Source organism: Atractosteus spatula, chromosome 13, assembly GCF_055471065.1.
Source record: "Atractosteus spatula isolate fAtrSpa1 chromosome 13, fAtrSpa1.hap1, whole genome shotgun sequence".
NCBI lineage: Eukaryota > Metazoa > Chordata > Actinopteri > Semionotiformes > Lepisosteidae > Atractosteus > Atractosteus spatula.
In genome coordinates, this window is record NC_142718.1 from 27526730 (window position 1) to 27551383 (window position 24654).

Here is a 24654-nt window from a genome sequence, read left to right on the forward strand (position 1 = left end):
ATATACAATTTCTTCCATTAGGAATTCATCTTTTCGCATACCCCAGCTTGTTCTCCATAGGGAGTGCCCCTGGAGCAGCTGGGGTTAAGGGCCTTGCTCAAGGCGCCCAATGGACTAGGATTCCTCTGCCAGCTGTGGGATTTGAACTTGCAACCTTCCAGCAACAGGCGCAGATCCTTCGCCACAGAGCCACAGCACCGCCCCATATACAGTATATTACAAATATTATACTACATTATAGGTCTATATGATCTATGCAGTGTGTGTATGTTATGTAAAGTATTAAGAAATCTTAAAGCAATTTCACCCTACCTCTTAATACCTAAAAGAAGTAATTACTTACATAAGAAATTTCTAATTGCAATGGATTACTTTTTCATACTAACTTTCCCCAACACTGGCCATACCATATGTTTCTGCTAAGAGAACAGAAGTGAAGGTTACTGCTGCTCAGGGACTGTTTAGTAAAATTGGCAGCTCTTTTTATGAATGCAGTGGAAACACACAACCAGATACTGGGTCAGTGCTCTGAGATTTGCAGATAGCGTGAAGCATTGTTTTAAACCAAAGCACAAACTTCTTAAGCAATGATAAATTCCTTTCCTGAAATATAATCAAGATAGTATAAAGTAGTTAAAGAAATAATGAAGAAGTATAAAGTACCGATCAATACTAAATAAATATTTTACAATGCTTTTACTGGGAAGCGTGAATAGTTGTACAGCAAGTTAACGTACAATCTAAATACTAATCAATCAGCATTGGTGGATAATACATTTATTTGACAACTTTTACAGTTTCAGCTTGGGGTGTTTCATGAGTAGAGATATATGTAATGAATTGTGTCTATAAAGTATTGTAAGTAAAGATTATTGGTTCTAAGTCTCAACTTAGAAGAACAGGAAGCTAATGAGGCTGAGGGAAAAAAGAATGGAGAGCTTTCTACTAGAATAAACTTGTTTTCTGCTAGTAATTATATTTTTATATAGAGATTGATAATAAAGCAAAATGTGTCTACTAAACAAACCTATTGTTTTGTTTCTGCTCAGATATAAACTGATCTTATTTGCTTGGATCTGAAGGTTTTACCTCCTTAAAGGGGAACTGCAGTCCCATATTTCTCAGAAACAAAAAAAATTCATTGCCAGTATAAAAGTTTTTACAAATGTTGCCGCAAAGCTCTGGTCTAGCCATGTGACATGATGTGGCCCTTCCTGCTCACTAGTCACTGATCTAATGTAATGCGATGTACAGTACGAGCAAAGGAGAACTAGTTATGCAGCAGACATTTCACTGCAGAAAAGTTCCAATGCGATCTGCATGCAGAATTAACAAGGAAGTAGTATCTGTCGGCAAAACCGTCTGGAAATTGAGAGCGATATACCGTATCTATCGGATTAATAGAGATGGTTTCACAAGCCTGCTTGTTTACAGTGCAAAAGGACCACCTCACTGGCAGTTTTGTTGTCTCGTTCTGAATCACAAAATATGGTGCTGCGCATACCTGGAAATGTTGTCTATTTTGTAATGAAATTGGAGGTTTTACACGTTAATGTGTACATTATACTTTTATTGTGGTTTGAAATGCATTCATTAGTACTGATTCTTTCTAACCCTGATATACACTGTATAAAATAGCATTGCAGTTCCCCTTTAAAACCGTGTTACATATTACAGTTTTAACAAGGTGCAACTGAATCATATGGGGGAGGGGAACCTGTAGCTCTGAACTGAGTTATATTTGTAAAAACATCATCTGATAGGAGCTTCTATCTTGTGTTCAGTCATGTTTCCCCAATGAAAGATTACTTTGTACTTTTATCACGGGGTTTACATACTTTTACCATGGGTGTGGAAGTTTTGCTGTGATCTATTTCATTTTCATTTTACTTTCACTGCACTTTGATTCCAGTTAGATGGGATGCACAGAAATAAAAAAAAAACATTCTGACCTACATTCAAGGGAGAAGAGGGAAACTTCCAGAAAGAGGAATATCTTTCTGCTAGGTATGTATGTAAATATCATATAAATCAATTACATTTCTGAATGTTTCAGTTTTGGAAACTTCAGTTTCTGCCTGTGCCTTGGTGACGTTTGATGTTTTGGGTATAGACATCATCAAATTTAAATAAAGTTTTCCCACTGGAGCAGAACAATAATTTTGGAACTACTTATAGAACAGGAGCATGTTTCCAAAACTTTGATGACTGGAGATATGGCATCCTTCAAAGCGCCACTACAAGGTCAACTGTTAATGTAATCTTGAAGTTAACTAGGTTTGACAGGACTCATATTGAACAGGATGACAAGAGGCTGAAGGCAGGGGTTTATTTTGTACAGAACCTTTTTTCTTATAAATGGGATTCTAAACTTTTTGGTACTTTACAAAAAAACGATTTCAAAGGTCAACCCACTTTATGCCAAGAGCATACTTGCGTCCAAGACACAAGAGAATGCCTTGTATTCTAAAATCACATTACGAGATGTTTTTAGTCTCTACAACCCAACAAATCACATAGGCAGCAATTTAATGCATGAAGACAATCAACAATGTTTCAACTAAATATCCCATTAATGATTTATAGGTGAATATAAAATTATTCTATGCTAATTGATTAAACCCACAATAATCTACAGCATGTCATATTCTAATTACCGCAACAATTTTGTCCTTAATGATGCTGTTGAAATAAGTGCTCCCTGTAGAATTTTCTTGAGAGTTTATTATCAAGTCTCAGGGGACCTATGAGCTTAGCAGTACAGTCTCTTGAGTTCACACCACTTCAGTCTTCTCAGGAAAACTTTAGTAAGACCTGACATACTCACTGGGAGATAAAGTGACTGTAAGCACGGCTCCACTGATCTGGACAGCATAAGGTGGGAGGTGGATTCCTTGAAACCCCCCAAAAAACAAAAAAAAACAATTATATTACAGCATTTAAAAATGGGCTAAAACAATACTTCTTTTGTCCACACTGGTCTTTGCCATAACATTTATTTTAGACTGACTGGGAAACTGAAAAGAAAACACGATAAAATGTCTAAAAATGGAAGCTCTAAAGAAAGACTAAAGAGAGGAGAAAGGGAATTAATAGATTGAAATGAGAGAAAGGATCTGACCAAGCTGACAAAATGTACTGCAATTTAGCTGTATGTCTTTCCATTAGGACACTTTCCACTACTACATGCAACCAAGCAAAGTGTAACCGCATCTCAGTCTTCATGGGATCTTTTTTTTTGCTGCACTCAGACCTGTGAATGAAAGACATAATTCCAGACAGTTAATGATTACTTGGGAACTGTCAATGAGAAGCAATTGAGGGCTCAGAAGCACCACAGGAACATCTGAAAAACATAATCGCTACACAGACCCAGATGTGCTTACAGATATACCCTGATGGCAACTGAGACAGAAAGGTGTGAGGAATCTTCACCTGCGGCCTCTGGTATGGTGTTGTATACATTGTATGTGCAAGTTTAAAATTGGATTAGCTGGTGTGCTTAATTTCTAGAGATCTAACAGAAAACTGCATCCTAATCAGCTTTGCATAGTTCTCTGTCCCATAGAAAGGTCATTAGGAAAGGATGATTTTAGAAGAGAGGGGCAAATATTAGAGAGAAGTCTCCTTGTAATGACTTGAAACAGTCTGAAAACATAAAGTTGATCGATAATGATTCATCACAAACCCAATACTCCTATTACACACCAATCTGTGGCTTCATTCGACTAGTGCTCTTAGAGATTGGGGCTGCTAAGATCTTAGTAATGCCTAAGATCATTTGGGATACTAAAATATTGCACATTTTCAGGCATCATTTGCTGAGTAAATATAGCTCCTTCAGAAAGTGTCTTCTTGTTTAGAAGCAGAGTAATTGGACGCAAGATTCATAAACACATGACCAGAGCACTTATAAATCATTCTTTGTTTAACAAGCTTTTCAGTTTTAACTGTTAGATGCAGTTTAGTGCAGGGTTAAAACTGCTACTGGACGGATAATCCCAGTGTATGTACTATAGCATACTTTTGATATAATATACAGTAGAAAGCCCATATTAAAACAATATAGTCAGGAAAATGGCACGGTGGACTGTACAAAACAGAAATACCGAGAGAAGCCAGGGACACTGCTTACATACAGTAAGTGACAAATGATAACAGCCCCAAACTGTCTGGCAGAAAGCAGCTGCCAAAGGAAGACAAAAATTATGTGTGCAAGCAGTCCCCCTGTCAGCAGCATTTATAAGGGCAATCTATAATAAGGCTAGCATCTCAAAAGAAAGGAAAGTTCCAAAGAAACAGACAAAAAAAAAGGTTCAGTCAATAGCAAATGGAACTAGGACACATCAAGGGCTAGACATATTGTATCTGGACATTATAAAATACATGCATTTTAACCATACTAAATTCAGCAAATCATAAGTGCAAGGTGATTAACACCATCTTTTACCAATATGGATATATCTGGAATTTTCCAATAGAAAATGGCAGGGGTCATTATACCCTGTTCCAGGGCTTATCTTCTCAATTACAATAAAGAAGATTTGTTTTCATGAGACAGGCACTCTGGAGCGATTCCATAAGTTCTTGGGTGCCTTTCTTGATATTTTTAAAAGACTGAGCTTCGTACTTAGCCCTGATTATTTAATACATCCATTCATTTTGTGATTACTTACATCACGGAAATTATGAAAAGGCACAAGTGAGCTTGTGTTATAATTCATTGCCTGGCTGTTTGTTTTTCTGTTTGGATTTTATTCTTAGTTTTGTTACAAATTTCAAAACATCTTAAATATAGCACTTAAAAAAATAGCAGGAGTGAAAACATTTGGTACTCTAATTGGACATAAATTGCACATAAAACACCATAATCATACTTTAAGATCCTGGTGATCTAAAAGAAAACTACTAAAAAAAAACTGGATGAACTATGAACCAGATATGACAAACCCTACTGCTCAACAGAATGGTTTCTATGAAGTACAGAATTACAACTTACAGTAAATGTCAAAAGTATAATCATTTCTATAGAAAGAAATACAACGATATTTGTTCAATTTTGTGAGCACTGTGTCACTCTATTCATTCTTTGAAGTGACAGATTTAGCAGTGTGATAAAATGCGTTTAAAATCGTTGTAATGGAGGACTGCAGGACAGAAAACTACAAACATGCAAATGCAGGATCAACATGACCTACAGAGGGCTCAACGTAGCAGACAGAACCATATCTTTTCATGTGTGTAAGATTCCCAAAAAATATGGTATGCAAGTAAGACCCTATTAAGTACAGTTTTATTCTTTGTGAAGCAATCTGTCTTTCTTTGCTTCACAAAGCCACTCAGGTCTTTGATAGGGATTCAGACAGACAGCCTTTTCTGAAGTGCTGATCAAAGCTAAATAAATTCTGACTTGTTCCATGCAAAATGTAACATGAGCCTGCAGCGATCCTTTTGCCTTGATGTTATACAGCAGTACTGCTTATATGTTGTAAAGTCAATACGCCACCATAGCAGTGATAGTACTGTCAAATGCCTTCATTGCACTTGGCAAATTTAAGCATTTTTTTAATTCCTCCTGCATTTCAGACTTAATTGACCTACACTTCTTAATGTAAACACAATTGGCTTTTTTTTCACAATTTTAATCTACCCTTCCTCCTTTCCCCACTGTCAAATCAGTGTCATGCTGGATAGAAGCTGGGGCTTCAGTGGGAGAGGCTGATATGAAAGCCGTGTGCCTGTGTCTGCCTGCCACAAGGCCCCATTCGTGTGATATGAAAAGCTATGCCACACGCTCCACCACCTGAGTCTATGATACTGCTATTGATACTAATGATGAATGGCAGCAGATGACATTGCCATGGGTAAATTTACATTTCATGTCGAAATGTCAACCGAATGTTAGCAAAAATTACATAGCAAGTTAAAGATTTTGGAGACAGAATCATATGAAATTATTTATGAACTCCAAATTCTTTTGTTTTTATTATTAAAAATATGATGAATGCTGGCATGTATAAGCACTACAATATTTGTGGACAAGAAATTGTAAGCTGTATGCTTTTAACTCTGGAATTAACACAAGTTGGGGTGACGTGTATGATATCACACCTAACTATGAATACCAGTGAGAATTAAACACACTGTTAAACTGACCTTTACCTCCCTAAATCTATTCACATAACATGATCATAAAAAACCTGTGTTCCTTAGGCATGTTCCAATTTCTTCAGCAAAAACTAACTGGACCTTGAAGCTTCAGCTGTGTTCATCTTCACTGTGCTCAGTTCTAAAGGTCAAATGAACAGCGTCTTTTAAAGCAACATTATGAAAACAATGTTATTTCTTGCAACACCTGATATAAATTCAGCTCATCTATCACAAGAAAGGCCCCTACTGTTCTATCATCGCCAATTACACATGGCTGGGTTCAAAGAACTGTTATCTTTCCCATTACCTGCTATATGTAAAGTTATATAGAAGGATTTATTGGTTTGCTGCACACAGGTGACATATATAACACTGTATATATAATGGTTCTTTCACTCTACGCTTTCCTCACTGTAGTACACAGTAATCTTCACAATATTAGAGCACCTCAAAGCTCACGTATTTAGCTTTGCACAGACAAAAAACTAGTATAACTATTTGAGAAATTAAATGTTTATCTTACATGCTTACATAAAAATAATATTCAAAAATAAAAATACAGTTCCGTGTTTCATGGAAGTGGCTATGTCAGGTAATTAATTGGAATAATAAACCTGACCACTCAGCTTATTTCCAGATGGAAAGGCACAATGTACCAAAATAAATTTCAGTTTAAACGTAAGATATTAATTTGTAATTTTCTGTGTGAGGATCCAACTACTGAACAGTCTAAACGTATTTTACCAATAGTGGGAATATGTTCCTTTTCCTTTGCTTCTTTAAGTCAACTGCATGTGTGCCATATTAAAATGAACGATACTAATTAGTTTCCAGTGACTTGATTTCCAGTGCACAGTAGGGGTAAAGGAATGTTCTAATAAACATGCTCACAACTGTATACAGTGTACCTTGAATTAGCCTTTACTGTCCCTGAGGAAACTTGCTTTGCACATTAAAAGCTCGTAAACATACAGTAACATATACGACAATAATACACTACAACAACAATACACAACCATCACACAAAACAGCATTCAACAACATCGCTATATCAGAACTCTTCCAGTACAATATGGCTTAAAAACAGACAATTAGCTCATAAAAAATGTAAAAATAACAATAATAATAAGATCCCTTCTTGCAAAAATATTTGATCAACAATTGAATGCTTTTAGATTTAAAGTACAGTAAATGCTTCGTCTTTATACCGTGGATTTGGTACCTTCTCCCAGAGAGGTGTCATCTAAAATTTGATGTGCAAGATTAATAACATGTTCAATAATAATATGTTGCTCCACTAGACATGTTATTGAGTCCCAGCGTTCACTGGCAATTTTGCCACCAGTCCTGATCACTTTGTTCGACTTTTGTTCTGCAAGGATAAGGCACCTCCCAGCTCTGGATACAAAAATTTGTTAGAATGTTCTGAACAAAAATGTTATACAAAGGTGTCAATATTATACTTTGTACATTAGAGCCCCTTACCTACCTTAAAAATCAAACCCTTATTGCACCTTCGAATACCTTGCCTCTGCACTGGTGATCCATGTCAATTCACAACCGATAATAGTACCAAGATATTTATATTCATTTACTGTTTCAGTATTAGATTTCAAACCTTCTGTAATTACATTTCTAGAGTGACATCTTGTGAAAATAAAATAGCACCATTTGTCGAAAAATTCGATGAGATCAGACGTAGTCCTATACACAGCAAGTTAGACACATGTAGCTGAAATGATACAGACAAACTGAGATGAAGTTCTTTTCAAAACTACCCCAAGGAATCAGCATTTTCTAAAAAGCTTAAATTGTCATGAAACCAAGGCTGGACTGGCACAGTGTTATTGCACATTGCCCTTATAAAATTGTATGGCAATATACCAGAATAAAGCAGTAAAGCATATTAGTTAAGCTCAAGCATAAAAAAAACCCCACAGAAAATAACCGTGCTAAAGTCATGTCCATAGTATGACCATAGTAAAAATTCCAGGAAACTGCAAAAATACCACATCAATGTACCATTGAATGGTACATGGTGAATTCATAAGTGTGTACAGAGTCAAGACACGATACATGTAAAATCACCTCACATGGCCTGATGGCATTTACTTTACTTAATGCCCTGGCACTGCACTGAAGGAAGACATCAGAAGTGTCAGCAGTTGAATAACAAACCGAATAATACTGGCGGGAGCAGACATGATGGACCTATTGGCTTACATTTCGTCAATGGTAATCTACCCCATAAAAAGAGGGCCTAGGACATTTCTCTAAAGACCCTAAAATTGTTAATGAGCTAAAGCAAAAAGATGATGAAGCAATTGACGGTCATGATCAGGATTTCTAGAAGTGACAAAGTGACTACAAAGTGACCCTGAATATCACAAGTGTGTGAGTGTACTGTAAATAAGAGTATCGTGCTTAAGGAATATGCCATCTGCTTCATTTAATCGCCCATGGACATTGGATAAGGGTTTCTCAAATCTTTAAGTACAGCTAAAAACATGTTACTTTTCATTTTATGTTTCAGATGGTTGCATTTATGCATCAGTGGTATTCTCTTTTTTTCTTGAAGAGCAATTTGTTTCAAGCTTAAAACATCAGTTCAGTTTATTTGTCAAACACACAAGTGCAATGAAATGCTTACAATCTTCATAATATCATATTTCACAAAATAGACTGCATCCGTGGCTGCAGGGCAAAAATGCATCAAAAGTGTGTTGCTAGGCAGCTGTAGGAACACTTAAAGGTATCCCTGCTTCTAGCAAACACTTAAAACTAAAGGGGTTAAAGCAGAGCATCTCCAAGATCAAAAGTACATGTTAAATATGTGCAAAAGGATTTTTGCAGTGCAATTTGATTAAAAATCTGAATATGTATGCTTGCGTTACTAAAGGGTTTTAAAATCTCAGTAAAATAAAAGGGGCAGAAAAGTCATAGATGTCCAAAGACGTGATTAAGCTATACTTGAGACCTGATTACAGGTCTGAATGTAAGAAGAGTGCGAGAAGAACATGGTGTGTCACTGCTGTCTTGTTACAAGTAATAATTAAAGTAAAAAGTACAATGGAGCAATCAAAAGGATGTTTTTTTCTCCAAAGTTGCTGTGTTCTGAGTTATAATTTTACAAATTGTACCCATTGAATTGAACAAGTTTATCTTCAAAAGTCTAACATGATAGCTCTAAATACCATGGTATCCATCACAGACGTGAAGAATGATCAGAAAAATGAAACCATACACTCAAACTGTTTACTGTTACAGGGATGGCACCATTTAAAAAATTCAAAGACATTTTCAACAAGGCATTAAAACCACAACACTGTTGTCCATTATTCTTAGAAACCTTTCCCTTTTATGGATCCTCTGGTTTTTTGGTTCAACAGGCACACAACTGCTGTCATTCACAGAGAGAAATACATTTTCTCTGAACTACAAGATCATCGCTTAATAATATACGATAGCACTGACTATTTTCTCATAAACCCATCCAATATTATAGAATGTCAACCAAAATCGTAACTTAAATAACTGCACATTTACAAATCATCGGCAAATGGCTTTTTAAATCAAAACTTAAGTACAGATAGAACTTCCCTAAAAGCCCAGAAGGTCAGAAAGATGCATTTACTATACTGTATATTAGATTTGATATATTTTAGAAATATGAAACTTTCTGACTAAACCACTAATGACGTTGAGAAATCTGAGAGTTCACAGTGAACCTAAACCAAAATTCAACTGTTCAGCTCTGCAGCATTTATATTATCTGTGACTTTTTGCTAGAATATTGCAACTTAACAGACCACTGGTTTGGGCTCTGTTTGCCTGCTGTATGCTTTCATTAGCCTTTGCTACATTTGACAAGGCATCATTTATTTCTGTCATTTATTTCAGTTACCAGCTCTGCTCAGACAGATACAAGCAGAGTTATATATTGGTAATACCTTTCGATCTAGGTGAATAAACACAGCCTTGGACTACCACCAATTATCTTCAACCTTCACAGCTTATTTACACCCTTTTACCTTATTGGCTTCCCACAGAACTTTAAGAGTTTGGCAAATACATCACCTTATGTGTCAGCTTCAGAAATTAAAACTCCTCCACATGAATTCTCTGCGAGTGCCTTCCAGTTTCAGTAATTAATTCTACAGTCAACGTTTTTACAACTTTACCCTTTTGTATGCTTGGTTACCCTCAGCCTCAGCAATCATTGCCACTACATGTGTGTGTACGGTAGAGGCAGTGCTGCATTTTTGTGCCTCACAGATAAAAAATGACAAAAACAGTTGGAATGGAATGTGATTTTAGGGGTTCAAAGCTCCCCAAGATGCCAAAATGCCTGTTACTATTTATGTGTTTACAGTATTTAGTCCCAGTACCAAACACTAAAGCCTTAATCAATGCTGTGCTTGTCGACTAAAGTGCACTTCAATTTTGTTTCTGAATGTTTGGCAACATACTGGTAGTGAATGTGATTTTGAAATCAAACTTCTTTTGTTCCTTAAGTTAAAAGGTTGTGCTGATCGCATGTTTAAGTTTAAGAAACAGATTGATACAGTTTGACTTCTCTGCCAAAAACGAAACTCTATCAGACAGTCTTGAGTGAGTCATACATAATTACAGTGAGATAAAACCCAAGGCACATGTATATTCAGCCTTTTATTATAAAGAATACTTTCTAGTACATTCAGCACCGAAGCCATACAGAAAGCGTCATTTTGTCAGATTCCATCTTAGGTGCGGTATTCCCCTGAACAGCTTGCAGTTTCCCTCTTTTTAATTAGCCTGTTAGAGGTCATTCTCACAGTTGCCTGTTTTAAAAAAAACTGACTCCCGCTAAGATTACACTCCAAAATAGTGTGAAAATCTTCGGTAATAGGTAACGGGGATTATTACAAAAATGCCAAAGAAATGTGTTACCTCAGCTCACCCTGCCTGACTTGTTGAATTAGTGAGGGGGGTGTAGGCCGATTTCATTAGGCCACCCCCCACTGGGATAAGCCAAACAGCATTTTCCTAAAGAATTACACAGCTGCAGGTGGCCCGTCTGGATAGTGGCACATATCTATTTTTAAATGTTAATCTCCCTTAAAAAAAAGAACAAGAGCATGAGGTCACTTACGGCTATTATGCCTTCCTTTAAATCGTATCAAATTAGCTGACACAAACAGAAAAAATTGTTTTCTAGTAAGATTCTGTACTGTTAAATGCATTTCACCTCTGTTAAACAAATGACAAAGCACAAAGTGAGAATTGTTTTCCCTTGCTTTTAATATACTGTATGGCAGGGAAAGAAGATACAGTCTGTTTGTAAGACCATAATCTGGCGAAAGGTACATGTAATAACTAACAGAAGAGATTCTCCTTGGGATGCGCTATAACGAATCACATTTACAACATGTACCATCCATCCCTTTTCTAACCACTTTATGCAATACAGGGTTGCAGGGGAGCCGGAGCCTATCCCAGCAAGCAAGAGGTACAAGGCAGGGCACACCCTGGACAGGACGCCAGTCCATTGCAGTTGAAACATGCAATATTTTATTAACATTGAACATTTCACAGCAGGTGAAATTAGTTAAGGTAATAGAGTTCTCAAAGACAACACTGCAAACTGTGCTGCCCAGTAAGTCCCATGGGTCACATTCTTTCCTTATTCAGCTTACTCATACTTAAGTCCACCAACTTTTAATCCTGGAAATCCTGGTCTTTCACTTCCGTGAAAATGTTTCTTTTAAAGACTGAGCTTGGCCGGGATCATATTTTGTTTGTATTTCCGATAGGTCCATTCTAACGTTCCGAATATAAACATCTGTGGCATGGCTCCCAATTTTCTCAACCAGTACAAGCATTTTGTAGAGTGCAAGCTGAGCTCTATAGACAAGAGCTGGTGCAAATCTGGGCTATATAATTATCGGCTTGCAATACGGATTGGCATGGTAATGGGATAAGATTGGCTGAGGACTTCTGAGGTTAGCTAAATTTGAATTGTCAAGAACAAATTTGGTTTGGTACATGACAGTGAGACAAAGTTACACCTACCGTTAATGCCAGCGGCCATATCACCCTGCAACTCATCACTGGCAACCCACTGAAGCTAAGCAGGTGTGAGCCTGGTCAGTACCTGGATGGGAGACCTCCTGGGAAAGCTAAGGTTGCTGCTGGAAGTGGTGTTAGTAGGCCAGAAAGGGGCCCTTACCCTGCGGTTTGTGTCGGTCTTACTGCCCCAGTATAGTGACAGGGACACTATACTGTAAAAAGGTACCATCCTTGGGATGAAATGTAAAACCAAGGTCCTGACTGTCTGGAAAAGAGTAGAGTTATTACCTTGGCATCCTGGCCAAATTTCCCCATCAGTCTTTACCAATCATGGCCTCCCAATAACCCCAACTCTCAACTGGTGTCATCACTCTGTTCTCCTCCCTGCTGATAGCTGGTATGTGGTGAGTGTACTGGTGGCTGCCATTGCCTCATCCAGCTGGGGCTGCACATTGGTGGTGGTGGAGGGGAGTCCCTAATTACCATTAGTGGAGTGTCCAGAAAAGAGCTATATAAGTATAAGGAATAATAATATCATATTATTATTATTATAGAAGGGATGTATCAATGTATCTATCATTGATGTGCCTTGAAGTGTAGCCTTGAAGTGTGAAAATAAGTGGAAGGACAAATAAGGTAAAGTTTGAGATGTCACATGCGCATTGATTTCCTTTCTTGTGTTCTACTATTTTATTGGAGAGAATTGAGAATCCTTGATTATTTTATTTGACAAAACCTGTAATTATACTACTGTGCACTGTGCTTTATACCCTTAAGATTTCTAGGCATATAAGAGGTTTTTCTGATCACATCAACTGTACTTGAATATAAGGGTCATGAGAAATAATACTGCTGGAATTGAAAGCACTTCCATTATTTTCTGTAACACAAGAATACGAAAAAAATACCACAAAATACTAAAGAGACCTAATTAAACAACAGCCCATCAGGAGCTACCCCCATTAAAGTGTCTTGTAACATTTTAAGGCTACCTTATCTAATTATTTTTGGTAAAGGAGTTCTCTAACTTTCTCGTGAAAGTACTGTAATCAGACCACATTTTCATTAAAGGGTACACAGCAGCACAGTCAGACAGGAAAACCTAATGTTTGTCTTCCTATTAGAACACTCCAGCTATTTCATTATTAACTGAGGTGGTCTATAATTTGATGACAATGTTATGAGTCAATTTCAGTACAGCAGATACCAATTTATATAATTGCAGAGAAGAGATGGAACCTCATGGCAATTCACGAAGAGATTTGACTCAACAACATTTGAAAGCCAAGGAGTGAGTTAGCGGCCTAAAACTGTGTCTTGTTCTGTAGATCAGATCAATAACTTGCCTTGACATGCTTATAGGCTTCACCTCAACTCATCTTGCGTTCCTGTTACTATCACTCTTATTAACTAATTGCAGAGAAAAGAATAATTAATGCAGGTAGACTGACAGAATAAGAAACAAACATAACTAATATAGGCATCTTCTTCTGTTCCAAAGAGTGAAATGTGCGCCATCTGGACAAATTACAGTACATTGTTATGTTAGCAAATGAATATCAGTTGTCCTGCACGCTGTACTGTTGTCACATAACTCACAGTGAACCACATAAATGCACTGGGGGTTTATCTCCAAGCCTGCAGGCACTTGCATCTGCTGGATTAACAAAGAGGAGGATCAAATTCACAGAAAAGAGAGAAACCTCTTTCAGGGGACGCTAAAAATAAAGAAATGTGCACTCATCGCATAACTGTGAATGAGATAATGAAATTGCAGAAACTGGATAAATTATTTTCAGCAAATAAAGGGGTTGTTATTTTGTTATTTCCGAGCTTGTTCCAGTGCTCATCCCAATACAGGTAATAAAGACAATAAAGTCAATACAAAATATGGGACAAAATGAAAGAAAATCACAGCAGTACATAATTTGATTTTAAGCAAAGCACAGTGTTCACAATGACCACACTTGTTGTTCTTATTGTGGACTGTAATTGGTGAAAGGTAAATAGTGCAAAGTATTATTTTTCATATAGATCTGTGTAGCTCCTGGATGGTGCAATCCTATAACAGACGATAAAATCCACAGGTCTATTAATACGGCCCCTGTGTGAAGAGACACTTCCATGAAGAGTTACTAAATCTAGCTGGAATCACACAGGAGGAGGTGTGATTGTTAGTGCTCAGCCTCATGTGGATTGTCTCCACATCTCAATGGCCTTCCTCCCCCTGGAGTTCTTATAGGCATCAGTCTAGTGATTCAACTGCTCAGTTGGAGGAGCAGAAAAGTCTCCCATGGGGACAAAAATTATCCACACTGGCTAAATCTGTGTGCAGAATCTCCCTGCACCACCTACCCCAGACCGCCGAACTGTACATCAAAGACACGTCTCCCAGTTTATTTTTACATCACAATAATACACAATGTTGGCGATAACCACAAAAGCAAAACAGGGCTCTGATATTGCACTAACCCAGGAATCAGTGCTGAATCACAAACTCTGGTTCCAAAACCAACTACAAAGTATTTGTTTTAATTAACAGAGCAGCAATGATAAAAGTCATTCTGAAAATGTCAACACAGTGTTTAGAATGCCAGCTAATTCTCTCCGAATTATGAGCAAATTAAGAAATTTGATTAAAAAATAACTTCTAATAAATTTATCAGGATGCAAATACATTAATAAATAGAAGATAGATTTGGGTATTGTCATAGTTATTTTTTTTTTAAATGCACAAAATATATACATCAAGTTTTAAAATGGGAGACTGCTGAAACATATGGTAAATACCTGAATGGACATGATCATGACCCCCTTATTTATCAGGTGTGCCAGTTTGAATGGATCTGTTAGCCATTCTGTGATTAACAGGATCATTCCTTGCCAGTAAAAGCAGAGAACACAAATGAACATTTTTTCCCCAAGATTATTTCCAAAACTAAATATAATATGAAACATATTTAACACAAATGACAGGTGTCCACATGTCAATACTTTGTTCAAGGCAGCTCAAACAAATCATGCTGATGAAGCCAATAACCGGGTTTCTTCCAAAAAACTTCCACAGATCAATTAGCTTATAACCATCATACAGACTGGGTGGGCCAAATGGCCTCTTCACCTTTGTAACTGTTCTTTTATTCTAGGCAAAGTTGTTTCTAAATGTTCGGGCTTAAAAAAGGACTTTAAAAAAGTGGAACACAAAACTGTAGCGTTATGTACTGAGCGGTAACCTATAAAAAACTACAGTATACGTTTTGACAAAACTTAATCTCAAAACACTGATTTTCCACATAACACAGAGAAGATGGAGGGGAAAAAATCAGCCCTGTATATCTGTTATCTATAGTGAGCTTTACATGTCATCTACAATGCCCCATGTCGTGAATACTTAGTCTGCGTCTCATGACAGCGATTGCTTCTCCTTCTGAGAGCAATAATGGAATTGCAGGAAATTACTGAAAAGCCAATACAATTACAGATGCAATAGAAATCCGAACACTATGGCTGTTGTGCCAGCAGGTGAAGAAAATATGACAGTTGTCTTATTTCTTTCAAAAGCTCAAGCCCGCACTGCTTTTCTGCCCAGTTCTGATGAATCTCATTATCAAGTGACTCCAGCACCTGCCCGTCCTTCTTTCTGATATACAGCAGCTCTTATTTACACCGAGAATGGCCGGACGAATACAATTAGCCAGATAAGGTCACAGCATTCTGAGAAACGGGAACCAGTTTGTGAACAAACCTAATCAAATGCGTATTCAGTTCTAATTAGATTTCGGGAAAATGGTTTAGCTGTAGTTGAGGATCTCGCAAATATACAGTACCGGAAAGGTTGTACTCAACACCCTGTACAACACATGGTCAAACGAAGCTGCTAAGTGTTTCTATGGCATTATTAAACATAAATAAATTGGGTGCTAAAACCAATGGATTGAAGTTATATGATAATGAAGCTTTCAGATTTAATTTATGGAATACATTAAAATTCTAGGATCTAATTCAAGGATGCATTTTCATTAAATCCTTTTGTTAATTGATTTTCAATCCACAAAAATAAATCAAGGACTGATCGAACTACAGCAGATACTAAAGGGTGAGGATCCAAATACAGTTTAGCTGTACATAAAATAAACGGATGTCCAAATATTGCTGTTAAGTTTCACTCCCTCAGTGCGATCCGTATGTTTTGTTACTGTGAAATGTGACCCAAATATATGCTTTCACTTCAACAATGGCTAATAAAAACACCAATAATAAACTGCAGAATTATAAAGAACAGTGATATTTCCTATTATTCAAATGCATGGCATTTTAGCACTGATTGGTAATTTCAGCTACTAATGACTCTAAACAATGGTTATTAAAAGTGTTGCAACACTGTTCGCAAGAGAAATGAAAATTGTGCCTATATTGTTTAGAGCTTTTTATCCCAAAGTCCTTTACATATAGGAGGGACACACTTATCTGCCACTGAAGAAAAACAGCCACCTGCTTGATAAATGACAACCATTATGTCCCAGCAGCCACAGGGCATGGCAGAGACAGATGTAGACGTGAAACAGGTACAAAAGTGAGCAACCATGTCACTAATTGAGCTAAGGGAGAACTTAAAAAAGGCCAGATTGCATGAACTCACAGTGGACGTTGATCGTAACACTAGGGTTAACAACTGCACTCTTTCCAAAAGTAACACGGGTCTTTTCATTTAATGTCTGATCCAAAGCACTGCTCCTCTTCATGTCCCTTGTCGCCATACTGGATCGTCGGTTTAGAAATTCGAGTCCAGGAGGAAAAGCATCATCTACTACTCCATCAGCGCCACCTATAGTGGCAGGTTGCTTTCCCCTGGAGTTCTCCCACTCGCTTGCTGACCAATCCCAGCCTTGCTTAGCTTCTGAGATCTGAGCGATCGGGCTAGAAAGTGCTAACACAGCTGCCAGTAGAGATGCTGATCCCATTGTCCTGGCTAAATTCCTTTCTAGGTTTGAGAAGCCTGGCCTACCTACAGTTCCTCTTTAATTCAAATGGTGAGGACATTTCTCACTTCCCTATTTGACCTGCTGTGCAGAGGGCCTGCCAGGGCTATAATGGCTACCGAATCCCAGTGGTGTATGAAGTGCGAGCTCCTTCCTATTTGTAAAGCACTCTAGAATCCTTCGAGGTCAACTGTGCTAAATAAATGCAAGGCTTTATTATTACAAAATGTTGTTATTTATCCATCCATACATTTTCCAACCACTTTATACAATACAGGGCTGCAGGAGAGCCAGAGCCTAACAGAGCATCCAATGGGTGCAAGGCTGGATACACCCTGGATGGGACACCAGTCCATCACAATGCAATTATTATTATTAATATAGTGAGTTGTGGATTTCTGCAATGAATGCATGGATATGCTTTTTCTCTTGTTGTTCTTTTAATTTCATCACCTTTTTCTCACCCAACTACTAAACTTACAAATACGTGTTACTAGGCCAGTGCCCTACTGTTTATTGGTATTCAGTTCTAATTTGATTTCTGGAAGTCAGAACACCACAGCCTTTTAAGGAAACAGCAGAAGACTGCAACAGATGGGACAGGTTCAAAGTGTAAAATCCCAAATTGCCCACTAAGTCAGGCCATCGCCCCTTCATAATTTAGCTCCTTCTGTTTGTGATCTGGAAATATATTCTAGACAGATGACATGTTAACAGAATCATTTCATGGTTCAGTGTCCTCTCACTGTGATTTATCCTCCTTCTGCAGACGCAGAGGTCCCTATTCAGAAGATTTATGGGCAAGGTCCAAAAATCCATTCTGATATAGAAGAAACTGTGATTTTATTAGGAAACAAAACATTAGACGGTTGCATTTTTCTGTCTTTACAAATTGCATAATTAATATTCAAAACTACTCAAGCAGGAATGAGTAACAAAGGGTAATATAACAATAAAGAAAATAAATATGCAAATTGCCATGGTAACTTTATGTACTGTAGTCGACTTAAACAGCCATACAGTTGTTTAAAAGACTGTTACAGAGGTATATCCCCTGTTCAGATCATTTGTATTTCATTTTTTGATATATCAATGATTTGATCAGACATTATTAAACGCTAGCTGAGAGCAGGGGGATGCCAGTACTGTTGCATTTATGACATTGGTTTGAAGTGTTCTGTGCTCTACATTTCTGCCTTACGGAGCCTTTTTGGAAAAAAATCCTACCTGAATGAGGAACATGCAGAATATCATCTATAACTTTCTCACCATATACACTGAATATCTCACAACAGATTTTTTTTAAAGCAACGATGTTCTAATAATGGTGTACAGTACTGTAGTATGCATTTCAGTGGTAATTTAATGACAACCTGTCAGTTGTAACACTTGAGGGTGTTCGTCTCTGTGACACGATTTATAGGCAGCAGTTAAGAACAGGACAGCCTCTCCCTGCTTCTGTAATTGCTGTGACCTGTTTTACAGCAATGCAAAAGGCCTGAGATAAACTGCTACGGTAGCTTGAATAATTTTTGTGACACGGTGGCTTGTTCCTCATCTGGGTTTGGCAAGATGGTGATAACATTGTGACGAGGAGCCAGCGACAGCCTCATATCAATATGAATAGAGCTAATCAGAAATGCAAATTGCAATCAGAAGGGTAAATTTAAAGCTGTGCGATAATTGCGCGATTGTGCAGATAACAAAAGGTCAAACACTTGTATCATCAAAGCCTTTAAATGGCTATCAGTCAGGATTTCATGTGAACATCAAGGAAATCTTAGAGCCAGAATAAAGCCCTTTCTGATCAGAAAAGATTACAACGCCCTTTCTGCATTGGGGCTCTGTGGAGGTAAAATGGGTTTACTGGGGGGTAATGAAATGATTAGATCTGTAATGCGGACCACATTTTTTGCATTTGAGGTTGTTTTTTTTAAGATTTTAACAGACAGATCCAGGAAAAAAACGCACCTAATTTGCTGTGTTTGTGTGATGGAACTACATAACATTTGATCCGAATACAATATTATAACAACATTGTAGTTAATCAGGATTCAAAGCAAAAATGAGAAAAAAACAGTATTTATTGCAGGTTGTGACAATTTGGTAAAACATCCATGCTTTACCTCTGTGAATTTACCGTGCTTCTCACAGAATTGCTGCAATACATATGGAAAGACGGGCATCTATTAATTTGACAGCCCTGTGCCAAGCCAATTTCCAAAACTGGCTGCTGTCCTTAAAATAGAAGCTCCTTTAAAAAATCCAATCCCATCCTAAACCAAAGGTAGTAAGTCAAGGGAGCCATCTAGTGTCTTACCGTGGGATCTTAAAGAGGGCTTTGACGGGGTGCAGCTCTGACAATGGAGGGTCTCCATCACCTAGTTCAACGGCAGTGATGCCAAGTGACCATACGTCACACCTAGCGTCATAGGAGTAGTCATACTGTTGTTCGCAAGCAATGACCTGTCAGGTAGGGGAGAAAACAAAGCATCAAACATTCACACGTCTTTAAATTTACAGCCCTGTGGGATGCATGTTGTAATTCATGCATGTAATTCTGGTAGTAAAGCCACATAAAATCTCCTTTTCTCCCATTTAGCTGATCCGTTTTTGCGTGACAGCCCATCAGTACTAAAAGGTGTCTTGTAATCCATAATTCACAGGAATGGTAATTGGTCATCATCAACAGTGTTAATACTACCTGTACAGAAACAATTAATTTATTTTTAATACATAACGTTTTAAATGTATAGGCTTTGGAATTTTGTGTGTAACTGTACCATAAAAGTCCATAGATCAGTTTTATTCAATTAATCTATAAACATCCACTTACAAAGCTGCATAATGTGTATGCAATTACAGAACATCAAATTTACTTTTTTAATTATTCATGTTTGATTTATATAGACCGAATTGAGTTAAGAGGACTTTTATTTTAAAAGTTGCATCGGGTTTAGAATTTTTGCAGTTGGTTTCTTCCATATTGAAAAATAGTGGCTGAATTGCATTTTTCATTACATTTTCAATATTACCAGAAATTGATAGTTGCGTGCAGCTGTAAAGTGGTGAAAACAGTTTGCGGTGCAAAGCAGTATTGTTTATAAAAATCCTGAATGAATTTAGCTAATGATTCTTGAATAATAAATTAGTACTGAATTGTAATGATTGATATAACTGAAATTAAAAAATAAGGTAGTTATTTAGTGTATACTAATTAATGTTTATGCTTGTTCTGATTGCTTCATTACATTTGCGCCACACCTACGTAATATTTTGCTTTTCATTATTGTGCTAAAAGAGACCTAACATTTGTGATTAAAGGCTGTTAGAATTCTAAAAAAAAATGCTAAAAATTACTGTTGTACAAGATGTTCCATTTGAAGAGGTGCAAAAGTACTGTATGTTTTAAAACATTTATTTATTAGACTGGACATAACCAGATTTAATTAAATCCAACCAAAGACTAAACCCAGTAATTACAAATATTGCCAATACAGAATCTCAAGGCAAGTAAGGCGTTTTGCTAGGATTTTGGTAGCTGCTATTCGACACGATAACATTCAAACACGCGGATCTAAGAGGAGGATTATTTTTTTGGCAGCATGTAAACTGCAAACCACGAGTGAGACAGGCAGCTCTCTTTGTCAAATCTTAGCTGCTTCACCCAAGGCCTCTGGAACATTATCATTTAAATGGAGATTGTTTTGAGTGTTCTTCAGTGTCAACACTTTTTTTCTGCACAGGTCAGAAACGCCACCAGTTAATTACAATAATCAGGATTTATTGGCGATTGGGTATGTTTTAATTGCTCTCCAGTGCACACCCCAAACTGCCCGGATGATGGGAGCTCATTTCTGCCTCACAGTGAGCAAGGGAAGCAGGCTCCCAGCTATTAACCCTGGAGTGACCTCCAGCGCCTGCAGGAGAATACAGAGTGTAGCCAGCGAAGCTCCTAGAGAGAAAAGCAGGTCACTGTTTTGCGAATACAGTTACAGCGCGTGCTTTTCAAACATCATTCAGGATTGTTCATCACGTTTCCCTTCCAGGCATGGACGAGTGCAACCGAAGCATTAGACATCTAAAATAAAGATCAAAAATATAGTGGCGATTTTGAAGCTGCTTTTTTTTTTTGATGATGTCTTTTTCAATACTGGACCACAGGTTTAGATAAACGTGAAAGTTCAGGAGCGCTGTAGCACCACTGTGTAAAGGCACAGCATAGATAAATTAACAACCTGTGGAAAGACCAAATAACAGCTCTACCTATTTTAAGGGAAATGTCAGGAAACCAGACTTCCAGAACCCACTGTTTTCTCAGTGAAGCCATTGGCTTTAGCGCAGATGACAATAAATCACTTTTTTTGTCACAGCTTTGAATTAAGGTTGAAGATTTGTTAATCGCCTCCACCAATATTATCTTTATAGCAACAATTAAGGACAGATATTTTTTTGCATCTATCATGGGAGATGGACAAGTTAAAAAAATATACCTTAACATTTACTTTGTATAAAAAGGCTTTTTATTACTATGTTACCTCAGGAGCCATCCAAAAAGGAGTTCCTACTGAAGTATTTCTTCGTAAGCGAGCATTGGTGAGCTGGGCTGACACACCTAGACAAAATAAAATGTTTAGACACGTTTAGGTTAGGGAGGATTATTCAACTTACTCTTAAATATAACAGCTTCCTCACTCAGTAAATTCTACTTCAGTAATCTACTACAGTTTTAGTGGTTCGCCTTTCCCACCAGAGCTGAATTGACATGCTCAAACATGTTGAAGACATCATCAGATATTTTACATTTAAAGCATGTTTACTTCATTTTTCCCCCCATTAATAAATATATATATTAAAACAGCCATGGTTAAAAAAAGCAATTTATGATATGACATGACGGCAACCACATGCCACCGTAAATTGGCAATAACAATTTAAAATTAAGTGGGACAGCTCTTTTATCTGCAGGGGGCCACTTCATTTTTTACACAGAGGAAATAAACATGCCGGAGGCTAGCTGAAGTCATTTGCCAGAACAGCTTTCTTTTTTATATGCAAAGGATCAAATAATGAAATTTAAATGAGCAATAATAGCCTTGAGTTAAGCTATGGCCCTTGAAATGCAAAGATGTTTTATAGGAAAGGGAAACAAGAACTCGGATTGCTTCAGTACAAATGTTTTCTAGATGTTATTTCTGACATTCTTTTATATATATATATATTTGTCTGGTAAGGCAAACGCAAAATGGATTATCTGTCATCAATTCCTAAAGTGCTTCATCTGTTAAAGCAAAATCTCCTAAGACTGTAACAAAGCACACAGTTGATCTGGAGCGTCCCTGCAAGGCTCGTGGTTTCTGAGCAGGCGATAAATTGCTGCCTTTGGCTAAACTGCACACATCAGGAAAACAAATGGGAAGCAGTCATTACCAAAGTCAACAAGCTTGACTCCTCCTTCTGTTGTCAGGAGAATGTTGTTCCCCTTGACGTCACGATGGATGATTCTGTTATTGTGCAAATGCTGGAGACCCTGGTGAAAATCCCAAAAGAAAAAAAAAAGAGAAGGGGGGTGGATCTTATTTAGAATCAATTACCGTGTTATTAGGGGACATGATTAGCTCAATCTGCATTTATATTATAGGTACAGCTGTCCACTGCCTTTTATGTCTAAAATCCCTTTTCTATTTAAAATGCAAATATATTATCACCAATAATAAACCCTAAGCACAGTATGTGTACAAAAGGAAATTGCACCCTCTGCTGTTTTTATGGTCTTGATGAACATCTTACCAAGAGGGCACCATATAAGATGTATGAGATTATAGCTTCATCCAATCGCTGACCACGCATGAGGAGTCCTTTGATGAGGTCTGTGACAGAGCCCCCATTACACAGCTGTGAGAGAGAAAGACAATATGACACCTCCATTACACACAGCAGTCGTTTGCTGTATAGGATTCATTGATGCCTTTAACACTGTGAAACCCCACACGGGAAGACCATACTTCTGTCCATTGTCTCTCTTCCAATTGATTTAGATTCCCCATTTCGAAATAACTCCCGTAACAACGTTTTTCTCAGTGTTCGCAGCCAAAGAATAACCCCTCAAGAATGATTTTAATTAGTGACTTTTCTGACGGGGAAACGGACATCTATTCAATGAAAACTAAATTTGATCCCTTTTAGTTCCAGCCAAAGAATTATCTTGAGACTGTGGAAAGATACAAATCTTCCTTTGATTGCCCTATGCGCTAAGACCATATTAAAGTATCTTAGTTTGGAGGTACCCACATTCAAAATGAAAGGTTTTCTCAAATGTGGCCAGTTCCAATTAAATTAAGATTGTAGTGTAATATTTACTATTAAAAAAAATAGCTTTCTGCATGTGATTATATGAAACGTAAATAGCTGATAATTACATTAAACTATTAATCGATAGATTTTTGTCTCTTTTTTTCTACTTTTGTATGGAATTCATACAAATTCAGAATTTGTGTATTTTAATTTCCTCCTACAATAAAAAAAATAAAAAAGAATAATCAAATAATCACAAAAGAATGCTCTTCCCAAAAGCCACTACAATAAACTGGTCTGCAGGAGATTAAAAAGGCCTTGTTTGCAGTGTTCATATTCCTGTTTCCTAACATCTCTTTTAGAAGAAGAAGCAAAAGGAAAATTAGCTTGGTAAATAGGCGAGTTGGAAAATTGCTGTCATTTTAGAAACTGGTTACATCAGGGCTCCGGCTCTCTGTCTCTCTGCTCTGTTGAGGTGGCATGTCCAGAGATGAAGAACTGTAATCGCAAAATATCATGCAATTGCTCTCCTGTAATGGACTACCACAGATCAAGGGGAAGAAAGTGTGTGTTCCAGCATTTCTTGATTATTTACATCTTTTATAAGACTGCTCATTTCCCTTTTCAATGTCACTTTCATCTCGGGTGTGCAAAGAACGTCCGCCATAATATCCATTTTTTTCCTTTCTGGAAAGGATTTCTGAGACACATGGCTTGTAGCACAGAATATTTAGATATGTTCCTTTAAAAAGGCATGACAACGTCGAGTGATGTCTTAAAAAGTGCTCGATTGGAAGAGCTTTGTTAACGGGCTCCAACCGTGTTTTGACGTAGCTTACTTGACATGGTTAAAGCATACTCGAGAGGGTATGAAAAACTGGGTCAAGGTCAACCAACAGCAGAATTTGAATCACAGAAAACTAACCTATCAAGCACTTCATTTACCAGATTAATACAGTCAACAGAACCACCGCGCAAGAGGGCCATGGTTTATCTGCTCCCTGGATGAATTTTAAGTCAGCATATTTTCTTTCAGCAATTCCCATTCTGCTCACGAATGTCTGTATCCAAGTGTTCCCTGACAGAAATGAAGCTACCATACAGCTGATGTACAGTCCCCCTGACCTGAAATGTAGATGTTCTTCCTATGAGGTCTGTGGCCTAACGTGAAAGGGTAAAGATA

The 24654-nt window shown here is 37.4% G+C and overlaps 1 protein-coding gene across 1 annotated transcript in view; it reads right to left on the minus strand.

The window, feature by feature from the left end:
* Positions 1-24654, minus strand: part of myo3b (myosin IIIB) — a 122859-nt gene that overhangs the window by 81090 nt on the left and 17115 nt on the right. The window contains exons 6-10 of the mRNA XM_088929993.1: positions 22968-23072; positions 22608-22707; positions 21716-21792; positions 19498-19643; positions 2828-2893 (exon numbers count right to left, since the gene is read on the minus strand). Coding sequence (XP_088786119.1) covers positions 2828-2893; positions 19498-19643; positions 21716-21792; positions 22608-22707; positions 22968-23072 — 494 coding nt within the window. The remainder of the gene's footprint in view (positions 1-2827; positions 2894-19497; positions 19644-21715; positions 21793-22607; positions 22708-22967; positions 23073-24654) is intronic.